Genomic DNA, 27,948 nt, shown 5'->3' on the forward strand with positions numbered 1-27,948 from the left:
AGTTTGAAAGCGACTCAATATAATGCCAAACTCATTATAATGTGGAAATTAATTGAAATGGGTGGTGGTGTTAAATTGGGGATTAACTATATCGCAGAGGAGGAAGGGGTGATCACATATTATTTACAGATTTAGATATTCATCGAATCTACAATTATAATCACTATTCTGTATGTGGCAGCAATACATTATGCACAGAGCAATTCAAAAGTTAAAAGGTAAAATTTCAGTAAATAACAAAAATGCGTCAACAAAATAAGTAGAGACGCTGATGATATAAAGTTCTCTTTTTTAACTAAAAAATTAAACTGAAGAGGTACAGGCATGTGTATGCAAATAAAGAGATATGGAACCAATCAGAGTACGGCGCTGCGGTCGGCAACGCTTATATAACACAACAAGTGTCTGGCATAGTCGTTAGATTGGTTACTGCTGCTACAATGGCAGGTTATCGAGATTTAAGTGAGTTTGAATGTGGTGTTATAGTCGGCGCACGAGAGATGGGACATAGCATCTCCGAGGTAGCGATGAAATTTGGATTTTCACGTACGACCATTTCACGAGTGTACCGTGAACAGGGGCGGTCTTAGGGCAGTGTGACTGGTGCAATTGCACCGGGCGCTAAATGAGAAGGGGCGCCGAAACATGAGAAGGGCGAAAAATGGGAAAATGATTTCTACCCGCTCTAGGAGGAGTGCCAAATCCAAGGTAAAAGGGCAGAAAAAAATTCGACATGATATGTTATGACATAAAATACCGCTGTTCCTTTGAACGCATCAAAACGAAAAGATTGAAACAAAAGTTTTTTTTAATTAGGGGAAGTCAGGGACATAAGAAGGTCCCACTCGGGTAGAGATTTTGTCTCGAACCGCCCCTAAGTGCAACGTGTGTGTGTGTGTGTGTGTGGACTTGAAAATTGTAACAAACCGTACATACACAACTGAACATCTTTTCGGAGTTTCATGGATATTGTTCCAGATACCAGGTGAGTAATGGTAAAGCTTCCTATGAGGCTCCTAGACAGTATCTCTGGTAAGGTGTGACCACAATGGAACTTTGAAAGGACAACTTTTTGCTTTCAAGAAACTAATGAGGAACGTATGTTGGAAGTTCAATTTGAGTTTTTTAAACAGCTTTGTAAACCAGATTCTACAATCATGGATTCTGTTTCTTAAACTAAAAAAAAGTGAGGTGCAAAATACATATTGCTTTATTCCATTGGGATCGTTGTCCCAAAAATATGCTTCACAGCATTATTTTACACCTTGGTAAGGTACTAGGTGGAAGAGAATTACGTGTTATCCTTGAGATTAAAGCCGAAGTCCCGGAGGTTAAAAAAAAATTTTTGAGAGAAAAATAACCCCTTCTCAGTGCCGTTTTAACGCATGGACTCACCCGGGCGCTGCCCGGGATCCTCAAAAGTAGAGGGGCCCTCACGAAAATGAGATCTAGTTAAAATTATCTAGAATTTACTACGCAGGGCCTCAGAAAAACCACTTGGCTAGGGGGCCCATGATGCTCTTAAGATGGCACTGCCATGTGAATATCGGAAATCCGGTAAAAAATTTAATCTACGACATCGCTGTGGCCGGACAGAGATCATGCAAGAACGGGACCAATGACGATTGACGAGAATCATTAAACATGACAGACATGCAACCCTTCCGCAAATTGGTGCAGATTTCAATGCTGGGCCATCAACAAGTGTCAGCGTGCGAACCATTCAACGAAACATCATCGATATGGGCTTTTGGAGCCGAAGGCCCACTCGTGTACCCTTGATGACTGCACGACACAAAGCTTTACGCCTCGCCTGGGTCCGACAACACAGACATTGGACTGTTGAGGACTAGAAACACGTTGCCTGGTCTGACGAGTCTCGGTTCCAATTGCTTCGAGTTGATGGATGTGTACGGGTATGGAGACAACCTCATGAATCCATAGACCCTACATGTCAACAGGAGACTGTTCAAGCTGGTGGAGGCTCTGTGATGGTATGGGGCGTGTGCAGTTGGCATGATATGGGACCCCTGATACGTCTAGATACGACTCTGACAGGTGACAGGTACGTAAGCATCCTGTCTGATCACCTGCACCCATTCATGTCCACTGTGTCCACAATTTCAGCAGGACAATGCGACACTCCACACATCCAGAATTGCTACAAAGTGGCTCCAGGAACACTCTTCTGACTTTAGACACTTCCGCTGGCCACCAAAATCCCCAGATATGAACATTATTGAACATATCTGGGATGCCTTGCAACGTGCTGTTCAGAAGAGATCTTCACCCCTTCTTACTCGTACGGATTTATGGACAGCCCAGCAGGATTCATGGTGTCAATTACCTCCAGCACTACTTCAGACATTAGTCGAGTTCATGCCACGTCGTGTTGCAGCACTTCTGCGTGCTCGCGGGGGGCCTACACGATATTAGGCAGGTGTACCAGTTTTTTTTGCTCTTCAGTGTATAATTATACCCACCAGATTACACTACACCAACAATTATGTGCCAAATGTATTAAAATTTATGAGGAACATTTTCTTTTGTCATGAGTGCAGCACCATCTGGTAGACATAACTATAGCTGATTTTCTTGGTTAAAAAAAACCTCTGACATCATTAAAAGCATGCACATCAAGAAGAGTAGGGTCATCTTGAATGAAAAGTCATAGTCGGATAAACATGATATATGGATTTCTTTGATTTAGTTGTATCAGATATGCATTCAGAACTTATGTCATTCAAGTCTGTTTCAATTATTTTTACAACTTTTACACTTGAAAAAAATACTATACTGTGTTTTTAATCCAAATTATTTTTCAAAAAATTTTTATCTTTACCTCACTTCAGGTGGAGATAAAGACCTTGATGAATCAGTCATTTTCTTAGATGGGGATTTGGATCTACTCAGTGTTCTTTCTTCAAGCATGATAGATCTAGATCTACCTCTATTTGGACCTTTTCGACTCATCTCAATGCCAGAAACAACCATTCTTCGATTAGGCCTTTCATAAGTGTACTCTTGTTTTGGTTCAACTGTAACAAGTGAAAAACATATCATCAGTTTCACTATCCATACAGCGTATTCACCAACACAGTTTAAACTGCAATCACAGGTGAAAGGATTGAAGATCGAAGCGGATTGATTAAATTGAGGATTTTAACCAATCTGTATCGAGCGCTAATCCTGTAACTTGCGATTGTAGTTTAAACTCTGTCGGTGAATACTATCACTAGTGTAAAGAATGAATATCATAGAACCATATCATATATTGGGATGAATTAAAAGTTACCCATACTTAGATAAGACAACTACAATTTTTATGGGCAGTGTATTATATTCTATCATCATGGCCCCACATGCTAGTGCCGGGTTTCCAGGCCAGGATTTTTCGCGCGCCTCCCCCTGAAAAATTTTGTGCAGCTCCCTTGAGATAAAATTATGGTGTATTGTTTCAGTAAAAAAAAATGTTGAATGTCCCCCCCCCCCCACCTAAGAGAAAATCCTGCATATGATATGACATTTGTACAGTCAAACCATGGATATCTCGAACTACGTACCTTAGATCTCATTGAAATTTTTTTTAACTATACACATGTACAAGTAAACAAAAAAAAAAAACCCGGAAACTAAGAAAAGAACATTGTACAAGGCCCCCCCGGCCCGGTTCTCATGGCAGTTGTTCTCCTAGGAAGGAAGAAAAGGCACTGTGATGGTCATGGCTACTGAGACGTCAAGGACACCAGCATTTTGTGTGTCCTCAAGGCTATAGCCACTAGAATGAGGGAGGCCACCAGAATAATCCTTATCTAGTCATCTAGCGTGTGTAGGGACCTACAGGGATACCGCGCGACCCCTGCTGTTTCAGTTTGTAGAAGGCCATAATGTCTCGATAGAATGAAAATTGGAGTAAACAGACGTCGTATTCCACAGTGAAATTGCCTCTAGGTGCCTATAAAGCACATGAACCTCCCCTACCCCAACATCCTGGAACAGGGGGGCCCTGTAGGCTGCGCTCTTCAGCGGACCCCCCTCTATAAAGTGAACTAATAGTGGGGAAAAAAGACAAAAATGACAAGAATGGTCCAGGCTCCAGGCTGAAGCTCCGCCAGTCCCACTCTCGTGGGCGGGTTATGATAGTGAGACAGCTTTGTTGCAAGCTTTTGTACAAAATAAAGTGGATCCCGCATATAATGTTTTCCCCCTTAGTGCAACTTATTTTGCGACTCTCCGGTGCCAACTCTTATTACTGATACTCATCGAGATTTCTCGTTTAAAGCATTTTCCCGCAAAAAGTATTGTACGAAATGGCTGTAATGACGTGTGTACTGAATCACGTCATTTCGCTCACGGCCCCTCTAGTAACCCCCTCCCTCTCCCAGTCTGAACAAATCAAGGGGTTTTTTCCTTGCTTCTGAAAAAAAAGGCTACATTCCGCATCGGCCTTTTTTATTCGCTGTACTGTCTTGAGGACACATCTCCCCTCAAAACTTCTATTCACAGACATATTGTGACACAGAAAAATATTTATGGTTCGCGTCTGCAAAAATACAGTTGTTCGAAATCTTTTAGTAAAATAGTTGAACGAGTTTGCGTACATAAAGGATTGATTTTTTTCCCACGCGGATGAATCCTATGGTTCTAGCCCAAAAAGAACGGTAAGCAAAGCTAAAAATTTGAATTTTTGTTAAATTTTTATTTTGAGCATTAACAGTTAACTATAATAAATCTACGTCAGAAGAGTTTGGCCCTGCATCGAGGCCAGTTGCGATGTTTATTGAATAAAGTTTAAAAACGATTATTTTTAATAGGGCATACCTCAAATTACAGAGTAACCTCATTCATACATCACTCAGTTATACAACTTTCATGTTTATACGACGTTTAACTTTGGTAGCAATTGGTAACAATACATTTTAAACAACAATACAACAAATACATTTTAATGTTAAAATATTTCATTTATTTAACGTAAAACCTCAATTATTCGACGTTTTCACTTCGACTAAAACTCGGAAACTTTTGAAAAAAGAAAAACGTAATTTATATCCATCAAATGTGCACAAAAATTTTGTATGCAGTGAAAAAGCGTTGCTGCAACAGTTCTAGCATATTGTCACCGCAAAAGACAAATTTTAGGGTGATTGCTGACGTATACGAAAATTGCCAGTGAGATGGCTGATGACCATTTAGAGTGGACACTTAGGTGATTTGTTTATTGCCTCTTTCTGAGAATACGCGGATGTGGAGAGTCCCGAAGAAATGGGTTTCAATTGTTTTGATGGCCATATGACCTTTCAGAATTTTTTCTCTCCCTATGTTTTCAACGTTATCCCGAGAGGGTGAGAAAGTCTACTGTAAGCATTTGGGGGGTACAGGTCTGCCGAAAATAGATACACATGCACAGCAAGTTCTTTCGATCATTTCCTGTAGAACCTTCTTTCGATGTGGTGCTTTGCTTGCTGATAGGGCCGTCTTAAGACCATCATGGGCCTCCGGGCCAATTGATTTTTCTGAGGCCCAACCTAGAGAATTTTCGAAAATTTCAATTACTTCCCATTTTTGTGAGGCCCCCCCTCTTCTTTTGAGGCCCCCGGGCCGTGCTCGGGTGGGTCCATGCGGCTCTTCAGACGGCACTGCTTGCTGACTGTGTCAAATTCATCATTCGTAATGTGGGAAAAACAAAAAACGCTCTCTCTAAAAAAACTGGAAATTTTGGAAGAATTCAACAAGAATTTTAAATTGATAATGAAAGTTCATCTTGCAAACAGGCCCGTCATTTGGGGGGGGGGGGGCAACGGACCCCTGGCATTTGAAAATACACTAAAAATGGTATATATATATATATATATATATATATATACATACATTGAGTACATGTGTTTTCCCCTCCTGGAAAAAGTTTGCCCCCCCCCCTCCGGAAAAAGTTGAAATAACAGCCCTGCTTGCAAACCAGTTGAATATGTTCGTTTCAACTTTTTGAAACGATTATAAAGTAGAGAAACAACCAAAGAGCAAGCTCCTGATTGAAAATCATCTACTGCCAAAAAAAAAGTCCAAGATGGGGAAATTTTTGCAAGTCAAGAAGATTTTGTTGCAATTTTGTACCCAATGTCGTGTCCCAAAGGTAATGTTGTGCCAAATTTTATTTCTTTAAATGATTTGAAATGTGATTTAATTTCCTCTCAAGTATGAAATATTTTTTTAGAACAGAATTGGAATGCAATTAAACACATAAAATTTTATAACATTTTATATGTATGAGGGGGGGGGGATCATTTTTTAAAAAGGCTGTTATATTCACTTCGACTTATACATAAAACGTTTTGACTCGGCCTCTTGAACGTCGTATAAATGACTGTAACAGAATTGTAAAGTTGCTCAGTTGAATAGATGAAGTTAATAAATGAACACACACACACACACAATTTTTCAGGCCGGTGCTTCAACCAAGGCCAATGAAAATAGTTTTCAGTATTATTACTTTAACTCTTTAATTCACTAAATTTATTTATTATTTTTGGACGCCTGTAGTGAATCGCCTGGCATAACGGAATCGCTTCGTTTTATCAAAAAAATCATTGCATGGAATAACTTCACGTTAGAGCAAGGCGCCCTTTTCCCCTATTCAATGCTTATCTGCGAGCTCCACCGGCTCTCCAGAGCTGTTTAACAAAGAATATTTTCGAAAACCTCACACGATGACAAAGGTTGGAGGCGCACAGTTTGAGAACCCGTGCATTATAGGAATAATCTTTGGTGTTCTAAATTGAAGTTAAACTTTTGGATAGAAATTTTGTTTTGTGTAAAACACGTTTCAAACTGGTTCGTCATGTGTAGAGATTCTACAGTAGTTCATTTGGTGTAGTATGAGTATACTTACTTGCTTGGTGAACAACAAAATTATAGAGATGTGGTGGATATCTTATCTGAGAGAAACTAAGGATAAATTTGATACTGTACTATATATAATTGATTTTCTGTCTGTGTGTATGTTCTCAATACAAATCCACAATTTTAGATCGATCGTCGCCAAAATTTGGATATAAACCAAACAGGGCCCGGATTGAACTTACTTTAAAAGTTCGTCAGAGAAGGGCAGATCCCCGTAATGGACGAAAAATCATCGGGCAACAATGGTTTCTGGGCCTCAACAATCACTTTAGGAATGCTTACTTTGGTTACTGTGGTTCCCTAGTAATGCGTTTTACACGTGCCTTTACAATGGCTTGTCACTTCTTTAATCCTGCCAGTATTATATATTTATTCCTTTGTAATGGTTTGTCACTTTTCCAATCCTCCCAATAAATGAAGAAAACACGGGCAGCGCCGGGTATTGTAGCTAGTATTATGCATGATAAAACTGCAGTGAAATCTTGATATAACGATATTCTGCGGACGAAGAAAAATACCATAATAGAGGTATTATCGTTAATCGAGAGACTTTGACATTGAACACTAGCCATCACGGCCGCAACTAAATGCTCGATCAGCTGAGGTAAGCACATATTTTGACATTCTCCCCGCCCCTGTAATTTTGAAGAAGAGGCTATGAAAGGTGAATTTTACGCACTCTTCTGGTCCTGGGCAAGATACCTGCTTGTCCCCCCCCCCCTCCCAGTTGCGACCCTGCCGACCATGGATCACGATCACCATTGGCGTATGCAAAGGGGGTTTAGGGTTCTAAACCCCCCCCCCCCCAGAGCTGAGATTATAGGGAAAATTATTATAAAATTATTGCAGGAAAAAGAACGTAACTCCCCACCCTCGTGAAAATGGCAATCACAAGTTTCTATGGGAAAACCATATCACCTAACCAATTCGTTCTTTTAACTGGCCCATAGGGGAGCTCTATTGTATTGCGTAAAATTATATACAAATCCCATAATCATATCTCGAAATGTGATAATATTTATCACACACACACACACAATTATATTTTATTATTTAGTTTAAATATACAGTGAAACCTCGATATAACAATATTCTACGGACCAAAAAAAAATATTGTGGTAGAGGGATTAAAGAGGTAACATTATCCTCACGTGTGATAAAATTTATGCTATTGTCATTTTTTCTATATCGGCATTGTTAATATTATCGGAAAATACGCTTTTATGTATTTATTCGTTGCAAAAAATTGTAATTGATTAGTTTATTTATAAAATTCACTTAGATGTGTATTGTCCCTGTACAGAAGCTTACCGCATAGTGCTTTTGTGTGTCGTACACATAGAATAGAATAGAATAGAAATAGTTTATTAAGAGAAGAAAAAAAAACCAATATATATAAATATATAAATACAGTATTCTACTCAAGGGATCGCTTGATCCGTCCAGAGTATACAAACATAAATTTTTCTGTGGTGGCAAACACTTTCATATAGGCTACTAACAAGTACTAAGCAAAATACAAGTATAGAAATAGACAAATATTTCAAAGGCCTAGGTGGCACAACACTGTATACTGGGGGCCGAGAAGTACCTTCCTATTGTAGTAAAATATTAATATAATTGATAATTAATTGTTTGAAAGCTCTTAATTTATTTTCATATTTTATTTCATTTGGCAGGTTATTAAAATATAATGGAGCCAAATATATAAATTGCTTTTGGGTTAATGTTTTTTTAGGTTGTATAATATTATATTGAAAACCTCGACGGAGACGTGTGTTTGTTGGGCATTGCTTGATTTCAAACCAAGTAGGATTTTTATAAATAAACATTAGACTTCGGTATATATACAATTTTTCAATATTAAATCTATAGTCTGATATATAATTATAGGCAGATGGTGTAGGGTTACGAGAGGAAATAATATTTATAGTTTTTTTCAGAGCACTTATTAAAACATTTAAATTGGACTCATAATCACCTCCCCAAACACATATAGCATACTGAATAAGTGAGTAGAACCAAGCAAAATAAAGTGTATGAATAACTTGAGGAGATATAATATTTTTTAAGCAATATAAACGAACATTCATGTATTTTATTTTGTTACTAAGTGCAGTTGAATGAGAGTTCCATTTCAAATTTTTGTTTATAGTGACTCCTAAATATTTATACTCTTCAGTTTCCGAGACAATCGGACAAAAACATTGGTCATCAGAACATCCCAACTCATGGCATCGAATTATAAGTGTTTCAATATTTCTATTGTATAATTGAAAATTTATGTATTTAGTTTTGTTGAGATTCAAGGTTAACTTATTATGCCTCAACCAAATGTTAATTTTTGTTAAATCTTCTTCAGTATCAGATTTCAGCATGGTATACGTTTGTGCAGCAATAGTGCAGCAATATAAATAACGTTAGCTTTCGGTGATCATTTAGTGCAAAATATTGATGTCATCAGACATCTTCAAAAGAATGAGAACAAGTGGCGAAGTTAAAATTAAATTTGAAACGATTTTGAACAAAATATAAAAAATATTGTTATTGTTGTAGGGATTTCAAAATTCTCCTAAAAATATCGGGTTATAGAGGCATTTATCATAGTAGATGGTGTCGTTGTACTGAGAGTTTAACATTAAGCCAGGCAATTCCAAACAAGATTTGAAAAAAATATCATTGTAGATGTATTTATTATCGATTATCGTGTGTTGTAGTGATGTTTTGCTGCATATACAAATGCCGTATCGTATGTGCAGGATATTCTCATGGGGGGGGGGGGGAAAGGGCATTCAACATTTTTTTCTTCCCGAAAGGGTTTTTTTTTTAATTTTTATTTTTACTGAAAAAATACATCATAATCTTTTCTCAAGGGAGGTGCACAAAATTTTTCCGGGGGGGGGGGGGCGCCCACGAAAAATCCTGGCCTGGGGGCTCGGCACTAGCATTTGGGGGCCATGGCCTGAGGACAATTGGAACTTCCAAAAAGTGACCCGTTAAGCGGAGTGACAAGTTAACCGGGTGATGCACTAACAAGGTTTGACTGTATATGCAGCAAAACATTGCTACAACGATAATCGGTAATAAATACATCTACAATGACAATTTTTTCAAATTCTGTTTGGCATTGCCTGGCTTAATGTTAAACTCTCGGTACAACTACATCCTTTATTATGATAAACCCCTCTATAATGATATTTTTAGGAGATTTTTGAAATCACTAGAACAATATTTTTTATATTTTGTTCAAAATCGTTTTGAATTTAATTTTACCTTTGCCACTTGTTCTCGTTCTTCTGAAGGCATCTGATAACATCAATATTTTGCACTAAATGATCACCGAAAGCTTAAGTTATTTGTATTGCTACACTCTGTGTATGACACAAAAGTGCTATGCGGTAAACTTCTTTACAGGGACAATACACATCTAAGTGAATTTTATAAATAAACTAATCAATTACAATATTTTGAAACAAATAAATACATAAAAGCGCATTTTCCGATAATATTAACAATGCAGATGTAGAAAAAATGACAACAATAGCATAAATTTGATCACACGTAAGGATAATGTTGCTTCTTAAATATTTCTACCACAATATTTTTTCTTGGTCCATAGAATATTGTTATATCAAGGATTATATACAGTGTATATATTATATACAATATACAGTGGTATATTGAAACTAAATAATAAAATATAATTGTGTGTGTAATAAATATTATTACATTTCAATATGATTATGTGATTTGTATATAATTTTACACGATACAGTAGAGCTCCCCTATGGGCCAGTTAAGAGAACAAATTGGTTAGGCAATATCGTTTTCCCATAGAAACTTGTGATTGCCATAGGCATACACAGAATTTTCATGGGGGTGGGGTTACGTTTTTTTCCTGCAAAATAACCCTATAATCTTGACTCTGGGGGTTAGAACCCTAAACCCCTCTATGCATATGCCAATGTGTAACCTATCCATGGGCCCCGGCGTAAAAGTCTGAAATCGTCATCGTATAAATACATGAATGTTTACTTTTTGTTGTTTCGGCAGCAGTGGTCGTGTGATGACGATCAAGGATGATCGTGATGTTGCTGGCCTGCGACCTTATGTAAATGAAATGACCTTGAAGCCGACTGGCTTGTTTAGACACGTGCGGCTGGGAGTTTCCCCTTTAAATACTGGCGGTACATTGTTTTATTTGCATAGTTGAAAAACCATCACTAAGCGACGTCGGACGAAAAATAACAAGGAGCTGGCCTCTTCAAGTGTATGTGCAATAAATCTTGCTGATCCGGCCCTCAACCGAGAGGCCCCTGGTGCTGATCCGGCCCACAACCGAGAGCCCCCCCCCCGGGTGCTGACCTGACCGGGCTACACCAAAGAGACTACCAGCGTTGAGTGTCTGACCAGCAGATAATGGACATATAAATTGACTGATTGCTGACCAACCACAAACCACTGCGATTATACCATTCTGTCAATATTGAATCAAGGGTTTTTATTGTTGAAAAATCTAGTGTTTGATTTGTGTAACGTTAGTCTGAAATGAATAAATAACATTTTCATGCGAAAGTTGAGTTGTGTTAATTTTCCACCTGTCGTTTACTTCTACAAATTACTGGATATTTCAAATCGGGCAAGCAACTCTCACAAGGGATGTTGCAAATGGTGATTGTGATCCATAGTCTGCAGGGCCACAACTGGGGGGGGGGGGGGCAAGCGGGTCTCTCGCCCTGGACCAGAGAGTGCGCAAAATTCACCTTTTATAACCTCTTCTTCAAAATTACAGGGGGGATGTCAAAATATGTGCTTACCTCAGCTGATCAAGCATTAAGTTGTGGCCTTGATGGCTAGTGTTCAATGTCAGTCTCTCGATTAATGATAATATCTCTATTATTTTTCTTCGTCCACAGAATATCATTATATCAAGACTTCACTGCAGTTTTATCATGCATAACACTAGCTATAATACCCGGTGCTGCCCGTGTTTTCTTCACTTATTGGGAGGATTGAAAAAGTGACAAACCATTGCAAAGGAATAAATATATAATACTGCAGGATTAAAGAAGTGACAAACCATTGAAAAGGCATATGCACTAGGGTGAAACGAAAAAGGGTGTTTTTTTCACTTTTTTGGAAATTGATGTTGCCTTAGTATTCAAAAGATGCTTTTCAAGGTTTTAAGAAGTTATACCAAAATCCAGGAATATATTTTAATATCTTGAGGTTCCTCACAGACCCTAAAGGTCAAGCAAAAAGACTTTTCTAAGTACACATTATAAAAATCTTTTCAAACATAAACAAAGTTGATGATTTTTAAAAAGCATGAATACATATATAAACCCAGAGAAATACAAGTTAAGAGTTCCATATATAAGTTATAACAAAAAAACAAATATGTGCAGCATTACAGCTGCCATGGCAGTTGAAAGGATAATTTTTCAAGCACTCCGAACATAGTGATTGATAGAGAGAGATGAAAATAAACCCTTTTTTTTGGGGGGGGGGGTGAGGACAAAACCAAGGAGGTAGCGAGGTGAAATGTGAGAAAATGACTGAAAAAAGGGAAAAAGATGGCCAAATCCATTGTTCTGTCACTTTGGTCCCCCCCCCCCGAACGAAATTTCTGGCTACGCCCCTGGACAAAACTATAACCATGTTCCAAATTACAAGAAAAAACAGTTTGACGATATAGGTGTCAGGAGAAAGCCTCTATTGCTTTCTCTGTGTTATCACACTGCTATTACACTTCACTTTTTTGCAAAATGGACCGCTTTTTTTCAGACGATGGAAGAGTACACCTTGATTTTATTCTGGCTTTAATGAAGCCTTCACGACTCTCGGTTGTTAATACAACAAGAGATGCTTTAGTTACGAATCGTTCAACTGCTTTCCTTGTGTGACATGGAAAATTCAGTATAGATGGAAAAGAAAGTTCAGATAATTTTTGTGGGTCCATTTCCTGATTTTTTATAACAGGTGGTTCAGTCACTCGCACTTGATCCCATGCAATTAGTTCCGAATAGTGCTTAGCAGAAAAGTTTATTTTCGGAATATGGAATGTACGGATTTCTGCTTCTGATAATTCTTCATTTCTAATTTTCTCTGATTTCCAGTGTCCTCAAGATTTCTCTTGATTCCCAGTGTTTTGTAAATGAGATTCTCATCTGAGAGTAACGAGAGCAATAAATTCTATGGGTGGGTGTAGAAAGTGTTTCTTTGAATAACTGGGCCAACCTTTGTAACATAGCCTTGTTGACGCTCGCCTGACCTTTGCCCCTGATGTTATGGTAGTGCATGTGTTATGTTTTATCATTGAGTTTGTGTTATGTCTATTATATACTTTATGTTTATAATTATTTCCTGTCGACTAAACAAACTTGTTACTTACGGACGTTTTTGGTGCCGATGTGTCACGAACTGTTTTAGGAAGAAAGGGAAACTAGTTTCCGAACTTGCCGCTTGGAACGCCGATATCGATGGGGGCGCATGTGCGTTACTCCTCATTTGCATGCTTAGTGATTTGGGAGCTATATATAATCACGTCCGTGCTTCAAATCGGCCTTCAGTCTCATAGCGCTAGAATCGCTAATCATCTGAACAACTCGGCTGGTCCGATGTTCCCGTCACACAAGTTCCCGTCAGTTGCTCTCCAAGAATGCCGTTCAGGGATGTCTGCTGGTGTCCGTTCTCGATCTTAATGCCTTTGTAGATCTTGCCGACTGCGATCTGGCGTTGGCTGGCATGGTCAATAGCAGTGATCTGATAGTTTCCTCGTATGACGCTGCAATCTGATGCTACCCTTTCGTCACGACGTCCACCATCGGACTCCACCGCTTGAACGCCGAAATCCACGTGTAGCACGCCGATGTCCGTGATCTAATAACGCCTCTTCGTCAACGCCCTGGGTTCGTCGAGATATCCGGTAACTGGACTCCATCACTTGATCGCTGAATACCTTGTGTGGTTCTACCGGTGTTCGTGATATAATATCGCCTCATCTACTACGCCCTGGGTTCGTCACGATATCCGTCATCTGACTTCTACAGCTTGATCGGTGAAGACAAAGTGTGGTTCTGTCGACGTCCGTGATCCGATTCCGCCGCCTCGTCGACGCCTTGGGTTCGTCGCCGAAGTCTGTGTGATTCTACTGACATCTGTGGTCGAACATCGTTTCTTGAAGACCATAGCTGAGTGTCACTTCTGCCCTAGTCGTTTCATTATAAGTATACTTTGCGATTTTCCTACTAGTGAAGGGTTTGCCCTTGAATTGATGTCTTAACTAATGTTTTAATTTGTAATAATAGAAATAAATAGTTGTTCGAAACTGTTTTGTTCATTGGCAGATAAAGACATACGTTGCACCTTAAAATAGCGTTAGCCACCTAGCATGCGAAAGTTTACCTGGATCACAGTGTGATAACGAAGCAGGTAAATCACCCTTTTCTATTGCCCATACTATTTCCACAAGATATCTCTGATCTGCACTTAAATCACTGTTGTCACTGTCCATTATCGGAAGGTTATTAGAGATCGGTTTAAATTTCACAATAGGTAATCTTTCACACTTTTTCCGATATCACCCGTAAGCCAGTGTGGACTGATGGAACATTTTCATCTAGATCATAGTTTCCCAATCTTTTTGTCCCATCACCCCCTTCTTCAGAAGTTTTTTCTCCCATCGCCCCCAACGCAATTTAACCCATAGGATCCTATGTTATATCCGTAGCTTCTACCGTCCCCGTGGAACACTCCATCGCCCCCAGGGGGCGTTAACACCCACATTGGGAATCACTGATGTGAAAAAGTCAAAAAGGCATTGCAAGAGATGGTTTATTTCTTTCTCTATTAATTTGATAACGACATTTTTATAACTAGTATTGGTAACAGTCCTGTCGCATCCGATCGCCACCAATTCCTTCATGTCAAAATCTTGCTTCAAAAAGCCTAGGATTGATGACTTTATATTCCTTGCTATACTGTAATAAAATTTGGTAATTTAGTTCTCATCTGAGAAGATGATGGTAGAACTTCAAAAAAAAATGAAGTACTTGCTTCTGCACCGACTGATGGACCAGCTTCAGTACTGGTAGATGGAAACGCTTACACTAACGGTAAACTGTGTGTTTTAGCTCATATAGATCATTTTCCTCAGAGAAAAACCTTTCGATAGTTTGTGGGCACTTGAAGTAACCCCCTATTGTAGTATTCCCCCCATTGTGTGAAATAAGTGCCCTACAGAGCCACTTTAGTGATCTCTAAATGTTTCGCAGATCCAAGTGATCTGAAAATGTGCTACGGGCCGCTTAAATGCTCTGTAAATGTGCCGCTTAGTTCATTTTTACAAAATTAGGTTTGAAGATGGCAGGCCGCATGAGGTAACACCCAGGTCCATATTTGGTCAGCAGGCCAAGGACCTTTCCGTGATTTATCATTACATGGCTAAGAGGGTGGGTCGCAATGAATTTATTGAAGATAAATTTTGAGTTCATAGTCTTTTCAAATAACATTGAAATTAACAGAAATTGATTATAACATTGATTATAACAGCCCGGGGGCCTCAAGAGAAGAGGGGCCTCACAAAAATGGGAACTAATTGAAATTTTCAAGAATTCTCCAGGTTGGGCCTCAGAAAAATCAATTGGCCTAGGTCCCATGATGCTCTTAAGATGGCCCTGTCAGCAAGCAAAGCACCAAATTGAAAGAAAATTATACAGGAAATGATCGAAAGAACTTACTGTGCATATGTACCATATCTGTCTCTTTTCAGCAGACCTGTACCCTCCAAATGCTTACAGTAGACTCTGTCACCCTCTCAGGATAACATTAAAAACATTGGGAGAAAAATTCTGAAAGGACATATATGGCTGTCAAAACAATTGAAACCCATTTCTTCTGGACTCGCCTCATCTGCGTATTCTCAGAAAAAAGCAATAAACAAATCACCTAAGTGTCCACTCTAAATGCTCATCAGCCATCTCACTCACAATTTTTGTATATGTCGGCAATCACCCTAAAATTTATGTCTTTTGCGGTGACAATATGCAAGAAGAACTGATACAGCAATGCGTTTTCACGGCATACAAAATTTTTGTGCGCATTTGATGGTTATAAATGACTTTTTTTTTCAAAGTTTCTGAGTTTGAGAGTCGAAGTGAAAACATCGAATAATTGAGGTTTTACGTTAAATAAATGAATGAATTATTTTAACATTAAAATGCATAGGAACCAATTGCGACCAAAGCTAAACATCATATAAACGTAAAAGTCATATAACTGAGTGCGTATAAACGAGGTTACTCTGTAATTTGTAGATATATGACCTATTAAAAATAAGCGTTTTAAACTTTATGAAACATAATTCAACATCGCAACTGGCCTCGGGACAGGGCCAAACTCTTTGGACATAGATTTATTATAGTTAACTCTTAATGCTCAAAATAAAAATTTAACAAAAATTCACATTTTAAGCTTTGCTTACCATTCTTTTGGGCTAGAACCGTAGGATTCATCCACGTGGGAAAAAAATTAATCCTTTATGTACGCAAACTCGTTCAACTATTTTACTAAAAGATTTTGAACACACAACTGTACGTGAACCGTAATATTTTTCTGTTCAACCGATCCAACAAAATGTTGTCTGTGAATAGAAGTTTTGAGGGGAGATGTGTCCTCAAGACAGTACAGCGAATAAAAAAGGCTGATGCAGAATGTAGCCTTTTTTTTTCAGAAGCAAGGAAAAAACGCCCTTGATTTGTTCGGACTGGGAGAGGGAGGGGGTTACTAGAGGGGCCGTGAGCGAAATCACGTGATTCAGTACACACGTCATTACAGCCATTTCGTACAATACTTTTTGCGAGAAAATGCTTTAAACGAGAAATTTCGATGAGTATTAGTAATAAGACGTGGTACCAGAGAGAGGAAAATAAGTCGCACTAAGCGGGATCCACTGTATTGTGTACAAAAGCTTGCAGCAAAGCTGTCTCAGTATCATAACCTGTTCACGAGAGTGGGGCTAGCTGAGCTTCAGACCTGGGGCCTGGACTATTCTTGTCATTTTTTTGTCTTTTTTTCACACTATTAGTTCACTATAGGGGGGGGGTTTATGTGCTTTATCGGCACCTAGAGGCAATTTCACTGTGGAATGCAACATCTGTTTATGCCAATTTTCATTCCATCCAGACATTATGGCCTTCTACGAACTGAAACAGCAGGGGTCACTCTGTAGCCCTGAGGACACACACAAAATGCTGGTGTCCTTAACGTCAGTAGCCATGACCATCACAATGTCTTTTCTTCTTTCCTAGGAGAACGACTGCCAGCCGAGAGCCAGACCCCCTTGTATGTTGTTCTTTTCTTTGTTTCCATTTTTTTTTTGGGGGGGGGGTTTCATTCACTTGTACATGTGTATTGTTAAAAAAAATTTCAATGAGAATAGAAGGTATGTATTTTAAGATATCCGTCTGTCAGTGCCGTCTTAATGCATGGGCACACCCGGGGTCTCAGGAGTTGAGGGGGCCTCGCAAAACTGAGATCCGGTTGAAATTTTCTAGAATTTGTTAGGTAGGGCCTCAGGAAAACCACTAGGCCCTGGGACCTGTGATGCTCTTAAGACGGCCTTGCCATCAATACGAGTACAAACTGATATGACTGATATTAAAGAGTCCTGTCTATTTTCCTATGGGATATATCTGAAAGAAAAAAAAATCAAAAAGACCTTACCACGGACCTGACTCCCGGTCCCCAGGGCTGGAACCCTGTCAGCCCCCCCTCCATGTGGGGGCCATGTCTTAGAAAAAAACTATTTAAAAACATTTTTAACCATGTAGAGCAGTGGTCTTCCTTCAACCTTTCTACATCTGCTGACCAGTCTGAATAAAAACCAATACAGACAACATTTTATTTAGTAAATCTGAAATCACGAATTCACTACATGAATTGCCAAAATGTTTTGCGGACTGGCAAAGAATCCCCACAGACTGGTGCTTAAAGCACCAACTATTTTAGAGAACACTCAATCTATATTTATGCAAATTTTTTAATACTGATACACCGAGTGAGAATCTCCGAGAAGACGGGAAGCAGCAAATTACAGACATACTGTAAAATTAGGCTTTCTAATTTTAGTTGTGACTTTATTGAATGTTCTAATTAATCTCGTTTTTTAGAAAAAAAGGTATACGTGTATATGTACACCACACATAAGTTTAAAATTTAAAGAATGAATGAACGAATGCCAGAACTTTGCTACTGGACTTATCCTGTTGCTGAGATTTTTTCAGCACAGCTTCATGGCAGAGTTTGGAACACTTTATTTTGAGTAGAAAAAAACCATACAAAATTTTTACAATATATTTTCCCCAGACAATTGGGTACTGTTGTGATTAACAAATTTTGTGGTAATAACAGACTAGATGGGTTAGGAGATGGAGAAAAGTTCAGGGGTTTCGTTAAGGAGGATTAATGTACATATATTAGAATCAAAATATAAAAAAACGTTTAAAGACTGACAACATTTATGCATATAAAAAATACTGTAAATGGAAATAGGCAAATATGACTAGACAGTTTTTGTCAAACTTTTCATATAATGGAATACACAAAAACTTGTTAGAAATTACAGAATAAAAAGAAGTTATGGATTAAATTTGTTATGGATGTCAACAAGAAAAGCACAAAGACTGAGAAAGGACAACTGATGGAAAATCCTGACTCGATAATAAAGAAGAAAAACTAACAAGTATGAATATATGGCTGCATCCACCTCAAACAGCTATGCAGCAACAACATCATTCTGACATGCAGTGCATCCAGAGATTTACAAATTAACGCCCACTCGATCATTTTCCCATGGCTCTCTCAAAATTTTTATTGTTGTGTGCTAATCTGTTGTTCCCTCTGCTTACTATAAACATATAGCAAGATACTACCATATGCAGCAATGATGAATATTGCATGAGCAGGAATATTTTTGCAAAGCACAGCTGTGCAAACACTTAGGCCCATGATAAGCAATGCTTTGAAAAAGATTGCTTAGTTGTGCTAGAATATTATTTTAAAATGGTCAAACAACTGATTTACTTATTTCTGTTTTTGGTATCTGGCAACACATTATTAGTCAAGTATTTAGTTTCAGAGTTTTGGAAACAGTACAAAAAACATGGCTGCTCAAGTCTGAACAGCAACAGATGTCTCTCATTTTAAGTGTTTAAATCTCTATTAAATATGTGTCTTAGTTCAATTGAATATTCTGGTTATAATTATTTACACACACATAATTAGTAAGAAGGATATGTCAACAGATCCAAAATAATAAGAGGTTATGGGTCTCTTCATGCTGTCTTTGTTGTGTGTGTGAGTAAACAATGAATTCCTAAGCCTAACTCCAGTTAAGAAGCCTACAAGTGAAGTTCCTAAGGATGGAAGATGGCAAAATTCAAGTCAAGCTATTGAGTGGCAAAGGAGACTGGACACTATGGAAATATAGGATAAAATTTGCATTAAGTTTCCATGGTGAGGCCTTAGATGTAGTCATTGGGAAAATGCAATTGCCAGAGAAGCTATTAGATGGATCATCAGCCTGTTGTAAGTCAATACAAGATTGACTTGAAGGACTATAATAAAGCAAATAACTGTGCTATGATGGTTCTAACAAATTATATGACAAAGGACACGTTACAGAAAATAATGAGATCTGACTGTGTTAGGGATATATGACTAGAGCTACACAAGCTATTTGAAGCCACATCTGAAAATCAATTGTACAACATTTGTTTAGAGTTCTTCCAGTTTGAGTGATCATAAACTGAGGATATGGCAGCAAAATTATCCAAATTGAAGAATTTGTGGAATGAGCTTAACAAAAGTTTAGAAAGTAAACAAGAAACCAAGCTTCCACATATGTTGCTTATATGCAAGATTACATTTGTAGAGGTTACAAAATGAAATTTTCGCCCCCTCTAGTCCAGCACCTGGGCATGAGACCCACCTGCTCCCCCTAGTTGCGGCCCTGCAATAAAGGGTTGTCTTATTGGATACGATGGAGATGAAAGATGTTGCATCTATATCAAAGAAAGGCAGGCAGTAATTTGCTATCATGATCTGGCATTTCAAGACAAGCCCTTACAGATTGAAAATACAGTGACACTTCCAATAGAAAGAAATAATCAAGATGAAGTTTCAAATGAAGTAAAGTATACCCATGATGAAGAATAAGGGAAAATAGCTGTATGAAAATGAAGATGAGGAGGCTTAAAAAATTGTCAGACAGCTCAAAAACAGAAATGAGTTGAAAAAGCTTGAAAGGTTTGAAGACTACATTATGTTGGCTGATGCAAATGATCCAGAAACTTATCAAGATGCAATCAATTGTACATTTTGGAAGAAAGCCATAGACGACTCTGAAATGAATTCCTTAAGAGAAAATTATACATGGATTCTACAGCAAATTACCTAAAGGATCGAAAGCTATATCTTGTAAGTGGGTGTATCGTATCAAGAAGAACCCAGATGGTAGTGCTGACAAGTAGAAAGCAAGACTTGTGTAATCAAAGGGTTCAGTCAACGTCATGGTATTAATTACAATCAAACCTTCAGTCCATTAACCAAGTTAGGAACAATATGCTTGATAATCAGTATTGCAGCAAGTGAGAACTGCATTTGACTCAATTTGATGTCTCTATATCGTTTTTATATGGCAATCTTGAAGAATCCATCTATATGCAGCAACCTGGAGGTTGTAATGATGGGACAAACAATGTGTGTAGACTCAAGCGCAGTCTTTATGGACTTAAGCAAGCTCCTCATGTAGGAACAAGTGTTTTGGAGATTTGATTTTTTGTTGAAACTGGGATTCAAAGCAAGTGAAGCTGATCCTGTTTTGTACATCAGAAATAATAACAACAGAAAATTACTTGTAGCTTTATATGTTGATGATGACCTAGTCACAGCAACTGATCAGCAAGAAGCTGAAGATTTCAGTAAACGGTTCAAAATGAAATTTAAAGTTGCCATTAAACCAGTAACATACTTCCTAGGATTGAAAATTGAAAATTTTTCCAATGGAAACATCAAAATTAGCCAACAAGCATATGCAAAGAAAGCGCTGAAGAGGTTTGGTATGGGAAATTGTAGACCAGTTCATACACCTATTTTGAAGAGCCGTTAAAAGAAAATGGTCTTGAATCACAAGCAGATGAATAATTTCCTTACAGAGAAATAGTTGCAGGTATCATGTATCTTATGGCAGGCACCAGACCCGACCTAGCATACAGTGTAGGGATTTTATCACGCAAGCTAGAGAATCCTTCAAAAGAAAATTGGGTGAAAGCCAAATGTGTTCTCAGATACATTGCAAGTTCCACAAGTAAAGGTGTTATCTACAGATGTAACTATAGTCCCAGAGTATTGGAATACTATAGTGATGCTGACTTTGGAGGATGTGAAATCACTGGTCACTCAACTACAGGAGTAATCTTGTATGCTGGTGGAGCTATCTCATGGCTCAGTCAATGACAATCTATGGTAGTAACATCAGGGGCGTAGCCAGAAATTTCGTTCGGGGGGGGGGACCACTTTCATTTCGGGGGGGGACCAAAGTGACAGAACAATGGATTTGGCCATCTTTTTCCCTTTTTTCGGTCATTTTCTCACATTTCGGGGGGGGGGACCAGACCCCCAAGTCCCCCCCCCTGGCTACGCCCTTGAGTAACATCGACCACTGAAGCAGAAATTGTTGCAGCAAATGAATGCTGTAAAGAAACAATTTTGTTGCAAATGATGTACAAAGCAGTTCTACAGCTTAAAGAAGTTCCAGTGCTCCAAATTGATAATAATGCAGCTATAAGACTTGCACAAAATCCAGAATTCCATCGCAGTGCAAAGGACATGAGCATTAAACATTTCTTCAGTTGTGAAAAAGTGATTGCAGCTTAATAGGTCTCTACAAGAGAATCAGTTGGCCGATATGATGATGAAGCCACTGCACAAGCCAAGATTAGTGGCATTGTCAGCTAAAGGGGGACTTGTAACAGAATTGTTTGTTTTACTAACAACGAAAAGTGTCAGAATATTAGGTTAATGGAGAAACAATTGATTTATTTATTTCTGTTTTTTGGTATCTGGCAACGCATTATTAGTCAAGTATTTAGATTCAGAGTTTTGGCAACATTACAAAAACATAGCTGCTCAAGTCTGAACAGCAACAAATGTTGTCTCCCATTTTAAGTGTTTAAATCTCTATTAAATATGTTTCTTTGTCCAGTTGAATATTCTGGTTATAATCAGTGGCGTAGCCAGGGAGGGGAGCAGGGGGAGTGCACCCCTAATCAAAATTCTGCCAACATTGGCGCCTATCTTCCTAAAAATGACTAATGAAGTTTTCAAAAGTTGCGACAAAAAAACAATTTCTGAATTTTTTACTGTCATTCTATGGTGATTTTACTGAGGGTTAATACATGCTTAGAGGGGGAGGGGTGGGTTTAGGCTTCTTTTGTAGTTAGTGTGAGCTCCCATAGCTTTTCACAGGCATGCACTGGAAGGATAAGGTGCAGTGCATTGACCTATTGGAAACCAGTAATGAGTCAGAGTTAGCTTATGTATGGGTCAGTGAGGGGGAAATTCGGTGCTCTTGAGATGAAACATTCGAGGTCAAACACAATGACAGGGTTTGTTCCAGGAAATGGAAGGTGGGTCCATAGGCGGAAATAGACTTGGAAGTCTGGGGGGGGGCAAAGCCATTATTGCTGGGGGGGGGGGCACGATGATGATGATGATGTCAATTCATATACACACATATACATTAGATCTGCCCACTCCACTTTAGACGCTGGCCCATGGGTGGGTCCCCAAGTAAAAGAGCTCCAAGGCCTGGAAGTTCCTCAAGTTGTTGTGCGCCTTTAAATGATTACAATGAGATAGTAAATGACAACTGTGTGTTGAACGTTGGATCCACCGACAGAATCAGTAGATAATTCTTTTACACCTCTGCAGGTCTGCATGGTCTGGTGTCAAAATGGCATCATTTTTCCCAAGGGAATGAGCAGCTTCAGAGAACACAATATAGTATATATGGCAGAAATTATTCCAAGAAAATGACTGATGCCTTCATCTCTTTTCCCCATAGCCTTCACCTTTTCCCCATATGTACTTAATGACTGTGTACATACAATAAAAGATAGACAGAATTACGCATACACTTGATAAAAGCAAGTTTTTGAGTAAGGAAAAAAGAGGGCTTAGAATTATATATGGACTATGGTTGTCTTGCAAAGCTTATAACTTCTTCCAGAAACTTGTGTTCATTTTATAGTACCATCGCTCTTCTCTACCACTTCAATATTGATATCTTCATACCCTAAGTGGAGTACTAAATTATTTTTTCATCAAGTGGTCAATATTTTTTCTAGATATTTTCTTTTCCTTAATATTCGATTGGTGAGTACATTTTTGAATACATATTTTTTCTTTGTGTTCATACAATATAAACTACTACTATTAATATTTCGTTATACAGTATTAAGTAATACAGTTGCCTCCATAAATCGGCTGTGCACTAGTCTGGACCGGCCAGTAATGGGGCGTTTTTGGGCTGACTTCCTTAGTGTCTGGAAGTGGAAAACCTGTTACAGCTTCTCCAGGGGCCGACTTTGATATGAGGAGCCATGCAGAAAGCAGAAATCATGGGACTCTTGCAACTTAGGTCAAAGATGTTTCATTAGTCAATGAATATATGTTTCAACTTCCTGGTACCCAAAATTGATACCCAGAGGCAAATCTATCTGCCCATGCGGAAATCGCGCCTTGTTTGTATCTATGCACAGAAATTTGCAGCACATTTAATTTTTTTTTCAACTACCTTCCGGTAATCTGGTGATTTCAGTACTTCATCATAACCCTAGTTTTATATGCGCTGGATCAGTGAGAGTCTACTGTATACTTTTTGAGATCTTCGAAGTGATGTCATGTTAATACTGTATACCAGGAGCAGTGATTTTGCAAAATCTGTATATGTACGCATTAGAAAAACACTGGGGCATAGCCAGAAATTTCGTTCGGGGGGGGGGGGACCGAAGTGATAGAACAATATATTTTGCCATTTTTTCCCTTTTCTCGGTCATCTTCTCACATTTTGGGGGGGGGGACTAGACCCCCAAGTCCCCCCCCTAGGAAAAACAGCTGCAGATATATCACTTGTTATCTTACTCTGGCGCAAGACATTATTGCCATCGAGTATTTGAAAATGGTAGTTGAAATAACATCAGGAACTGGTTGCTCCAGGACTGAACAAATCTCTAAAAATTTCCATGCTCGAATCAATATTTTATGTACCAGCGCCGGATACATATGTAGGCAGCGAAGGAGGAGTATGGAGACGATCACTCCTCCCTGTTCAGGGAAAAAAACATTATTATTGACATAGGTGGCAGGGTGGAGGTAGAACATCGCCGCCCGCTCCCGTTCACTATAAATGCTACTTCAATGATTCGCCCGTTCGAGGAGTCTGCATTCACTTATAGTCAAGTATTTAAAATTTTTACATGTCCCCAAGATTTGTCGGACAATAGATTTGTTCAGATTTGATTTCCTCCCCAAACAGTAGCATAAAGTTACCTAATGTATTGCGTCAAAAAATCGCCGTAGGAGATGCTGGGGTTCATGAATTTATACCTCGATCATGCTTTCAACATTGAATTCATCAATTCTCATTACGTTGAGTGTGCAGAATTCATTCTTATATAAACTAATTGAGCAGAAAAAATTCTTAAACGAAGGATATCTTGATATAGGGAAAAATACCGTGATTCTGAAAATAAGACTACTTAATGGAAAAACGCCTTAAGCGAGGACTTCTTAAGTTGTATGTTGATAGAGACGTCTGAACCGGAGCGCGCCCGGGGGTGAAACTAATATGGAGCAAGCAGGTCTGATTCGTCGGGGGCCGAATTCATCCTGCAAGCATCCCTTACACACTGTGGCACCAATATGTGTGCTCACTTGGCTGACCAAGTATCTTGAGGTGGCCCGGGGCCCTGGATGAAACAAAGGACATCTAAATTATTGAAGACTTATTCACAATTAAGATTAACGAACTATTTGTTTCATTAGTTCAAAAATTTCTTCAGTTCTGAAATTATTTCTTCAAATAAATCTTTAAATTTTAATAATTTTCGTTTAGTGTGCTCATGTATTTTTATGCGGATGTGATTTTTCAGCACTTCTGTATATTCTGTAATTATTTATGACTTTTTTCTGGATATCAACTATCTCTCTCTTGAAAACTAGTGTAGTATGAAAGTCAGTTTCAGACTCTAGAATCAACTGCTTCCGAATTAGCAAGAAAGTGCTGTATTCCTTTAGAGTACAAAAAATACAGGATGCGAAAAAAACCTTTTCCATGAGATCACCAAAGTTGAAGTTGTGTCGAATAGTCGGAGAAACTTCATCACGAAAACATATCTAATCTCACTAGATTCCATCATTAACATCTTAGCAGAAAGATTCAGGTAGTTTGAAGAAACAGCGTGAAACTTTGTCTCCCTGAATCCGATTCACTTTTTTTGAAGACAACGTGCAAGGGGAAAAAATTGCTGTTTTGGCTAAAGAATACAACTTTTATATAAAATAATAAAATAAAAAAAATAAATAATAAAATAAAAGATCTTTTATAAAACTTGAAAAATTCAATCAATAAGCACATTGGTTACATTCAAGCAAATGCAACCAGTGACTTATTGGTGGAATTTTTTAAATTTTATTAAAGAGCTCTTTCATTTAGGCTGGTATTACACTATAAAAGTTTTCTAAAAGTCCTTTTAAAAAACTTGAAAATTTTAACCAATAAGCTTATTGGTTGCATTTCCTTGAATGTAACCTATGAGCTCAATTGGTTGGACTTTTTTGAGTTTTATAAAATGGAATTTATCTAATTTTTCTAGTGTAGTACTGGCCTTAAGCCGAGATTACGCTATAAAAGTTTTATCAAAACTTCAAAATACAACGAATAAGCTTGATTGGTTACATTCGAACAAATGCAACCGGTGATCTTATTGGAGGAATTTTTCAAATTTTAACAAAGAGCTTTTACAAAACTTTTATAGTGTAATCCCGGATTCTATTGACAAAAATTCCCTGCGACACCATAGCCTTGCATTGTCCCTCACCAATCAATACTAGTGTCCCCTTGTAAAAGCAGTCAATTGGCAGTGTACCAAAAGTTCATGGTCCATCCTATCCATCCCATTGAAAATTTTGAACACTTCGATCATATCTCCTCGACACCTGCGTTCATCCAATGTAAACATATTCAAAAAATGAAGTCTCTCTTCATAACTCAAGCCCTGTGTGCCAATAAGGACATGCATAGTTCTTCTCTGCACCCCTTCAACCAAGTCTTTCTCCCTCTGTAAGTATGGCCTCCAAAACCTTATAACATACTCCAGTACAGGACAAATTAAGCCTCAAAAAAGCGGAAGAGTGACTTTAGGAGAACGCGAAGAGACCTTTTAGAAAATGAGACCAAGCATTCTATTCACTTTTTTGACCACCACTGAACAATGTTCAGAAAACTTAAGCCGCTCGTTAATGAGAATTCCCAAATCGGTGACCCAAGTTGCATCCGGGATAGTGACACCATTCAACTCGTAAAGAACCGTGGGTTGTTCGAACCAAAATGGGCGACTATGCACTTATCAACGCTAAACGTCATGCTCCATTCATTTTCCCATGCTACAATCCTGTTTAAGTTAAGTCTGGAGCAACTCCCTATCGCTTTGATTCCCGATTACCCTCATTAGCTTCACATCATCTGCGAATTTGCTAGTAATCCCATCGATACCGTGATCAAGTTTATCGATAAAAAATGAAAAAAGTATGGGGCCAAGGACACTTCCTTGAGGAACTCCACTTGTGACGCCTGTCCATTTTTTCTAATGCATTGTTGGCCATCTGGTTGGCGTATGTCATTCACGAGCTATTAGTTGATTGTTGACGCCGTCCATGTACGGTGCCTTTCAACACATATATACACTCCAAGGTTGAAATATTCTATCTGCTTCTATAGCTTAGATGGTAGAGCACTAGTCCGGCAAGCGAGAGACCAGGGTTCAAGTCCCCGTGGGGGCAGTGATGAATTTTCTTCCTTGTAATCTTCATCTCCACAAATAACCAGTCTTTCGATGAATCTTGTATTCTTGTAAGTGAAGAGGACTTTTCTAAATACCTCCCTATCGCTTTGATTTCCAACTACCCCCATTAGTTTCACATCATCTGCGAATTTGCTTATAATAATCTCATCGATACCCTGATTGAGTATATTGATAAAAAGTGAAAAAAGTATGGGGCCCAGGACACTTCCTTGAGGAACTTCACTAGTGACGCCTGTCCAATCAGAGAATTCCCTGTTCACCATAACTTGTTGCGACCTTTCTCTTAACCACGATTCTATCCAATTCAGCAAGTTGCCCCCAATTCCAATCTCGTGTAAACGCTTCAAGAGTTTACCATGTTGGACCCGATCGAATGCCTTCTGGAAATCAAGGTAAACATCATCTACATTTTTGCTCTTACCCAAAGCCTTAGTCACATGATCATAGAAGCAAAGGAGGTTAGTTACACATGACTTCCCCTTCCTGAATCCATGCTGATTATCCGACAATACATTATTCACATCTATCCACCTCAAAAACTGCCTTTTGATGATAATTTCCAAAATTTTAGAGAGAGAGCTCGTCAAACTCACTGGACGATAATTGGACACAGCTTCTCTGCTACCCTTCTTAAATATCACAACAACATTAGCAAGTTTCCATTACCTTGGGACAATACCCTCAGCAACACTACTCCTGTATATCTGTGGCCCCCAACAATTCATTAGCACATTCCCTGATGACCCTGGGATAGATATCATCTGGTCCTGGTGCCTTGCTTGCACATACATTTTTTAGAATATTCAGGACCTCCACGTCTTCCACTTGAATATCGTTGAGGGTTTTATTACCCCATGCAACATCCGTATATCGAATATCATTATCTCCATTAAAAACTGACACG

General features: G+C 38.6%; 1 protein-coding gene across 1 annotated transcript in view; it reads right to left on the reverse strand.

The window, feature by feature from the left end:
* The window catches only part of LOC149084851 (regulating synaptic membrane exocytosis protein 2-like), a 229,740-nt gene that overhangs the window by 114,366 nt on the left and 87,426 nt on the right, over positions 1-27,948 (reverse strand). Inside the window, exon 13 of the mRNA XM_089232581.1 lies at positions 2,843-3,038. Coding sequence (XP_089088707.1) covers positions 2,843-3,038 — 196 coding nt within the window. The remainder of the gene's footprint in view (positions 1-2,842; positions 3,039-27,948) is intronic.

This window comes from Pholcus phalangioides, unplaced genomic scaffold (genome assembly GCF_987345545.1).
Source record: "Pholcus phalangioides strain wild (caught in Gottingen) unplaced genomic scaffold, Ppha-v1.0 ptg000007l_1, whole genome shotgun sequence".
In the NCBI taxonomy this organism is placed as follows: Eukaryota; Metazoa; Arthropoda; class Arachnida; order Araneae; family Pholcidae; genus Pholcus; species Pholcus phalangioides.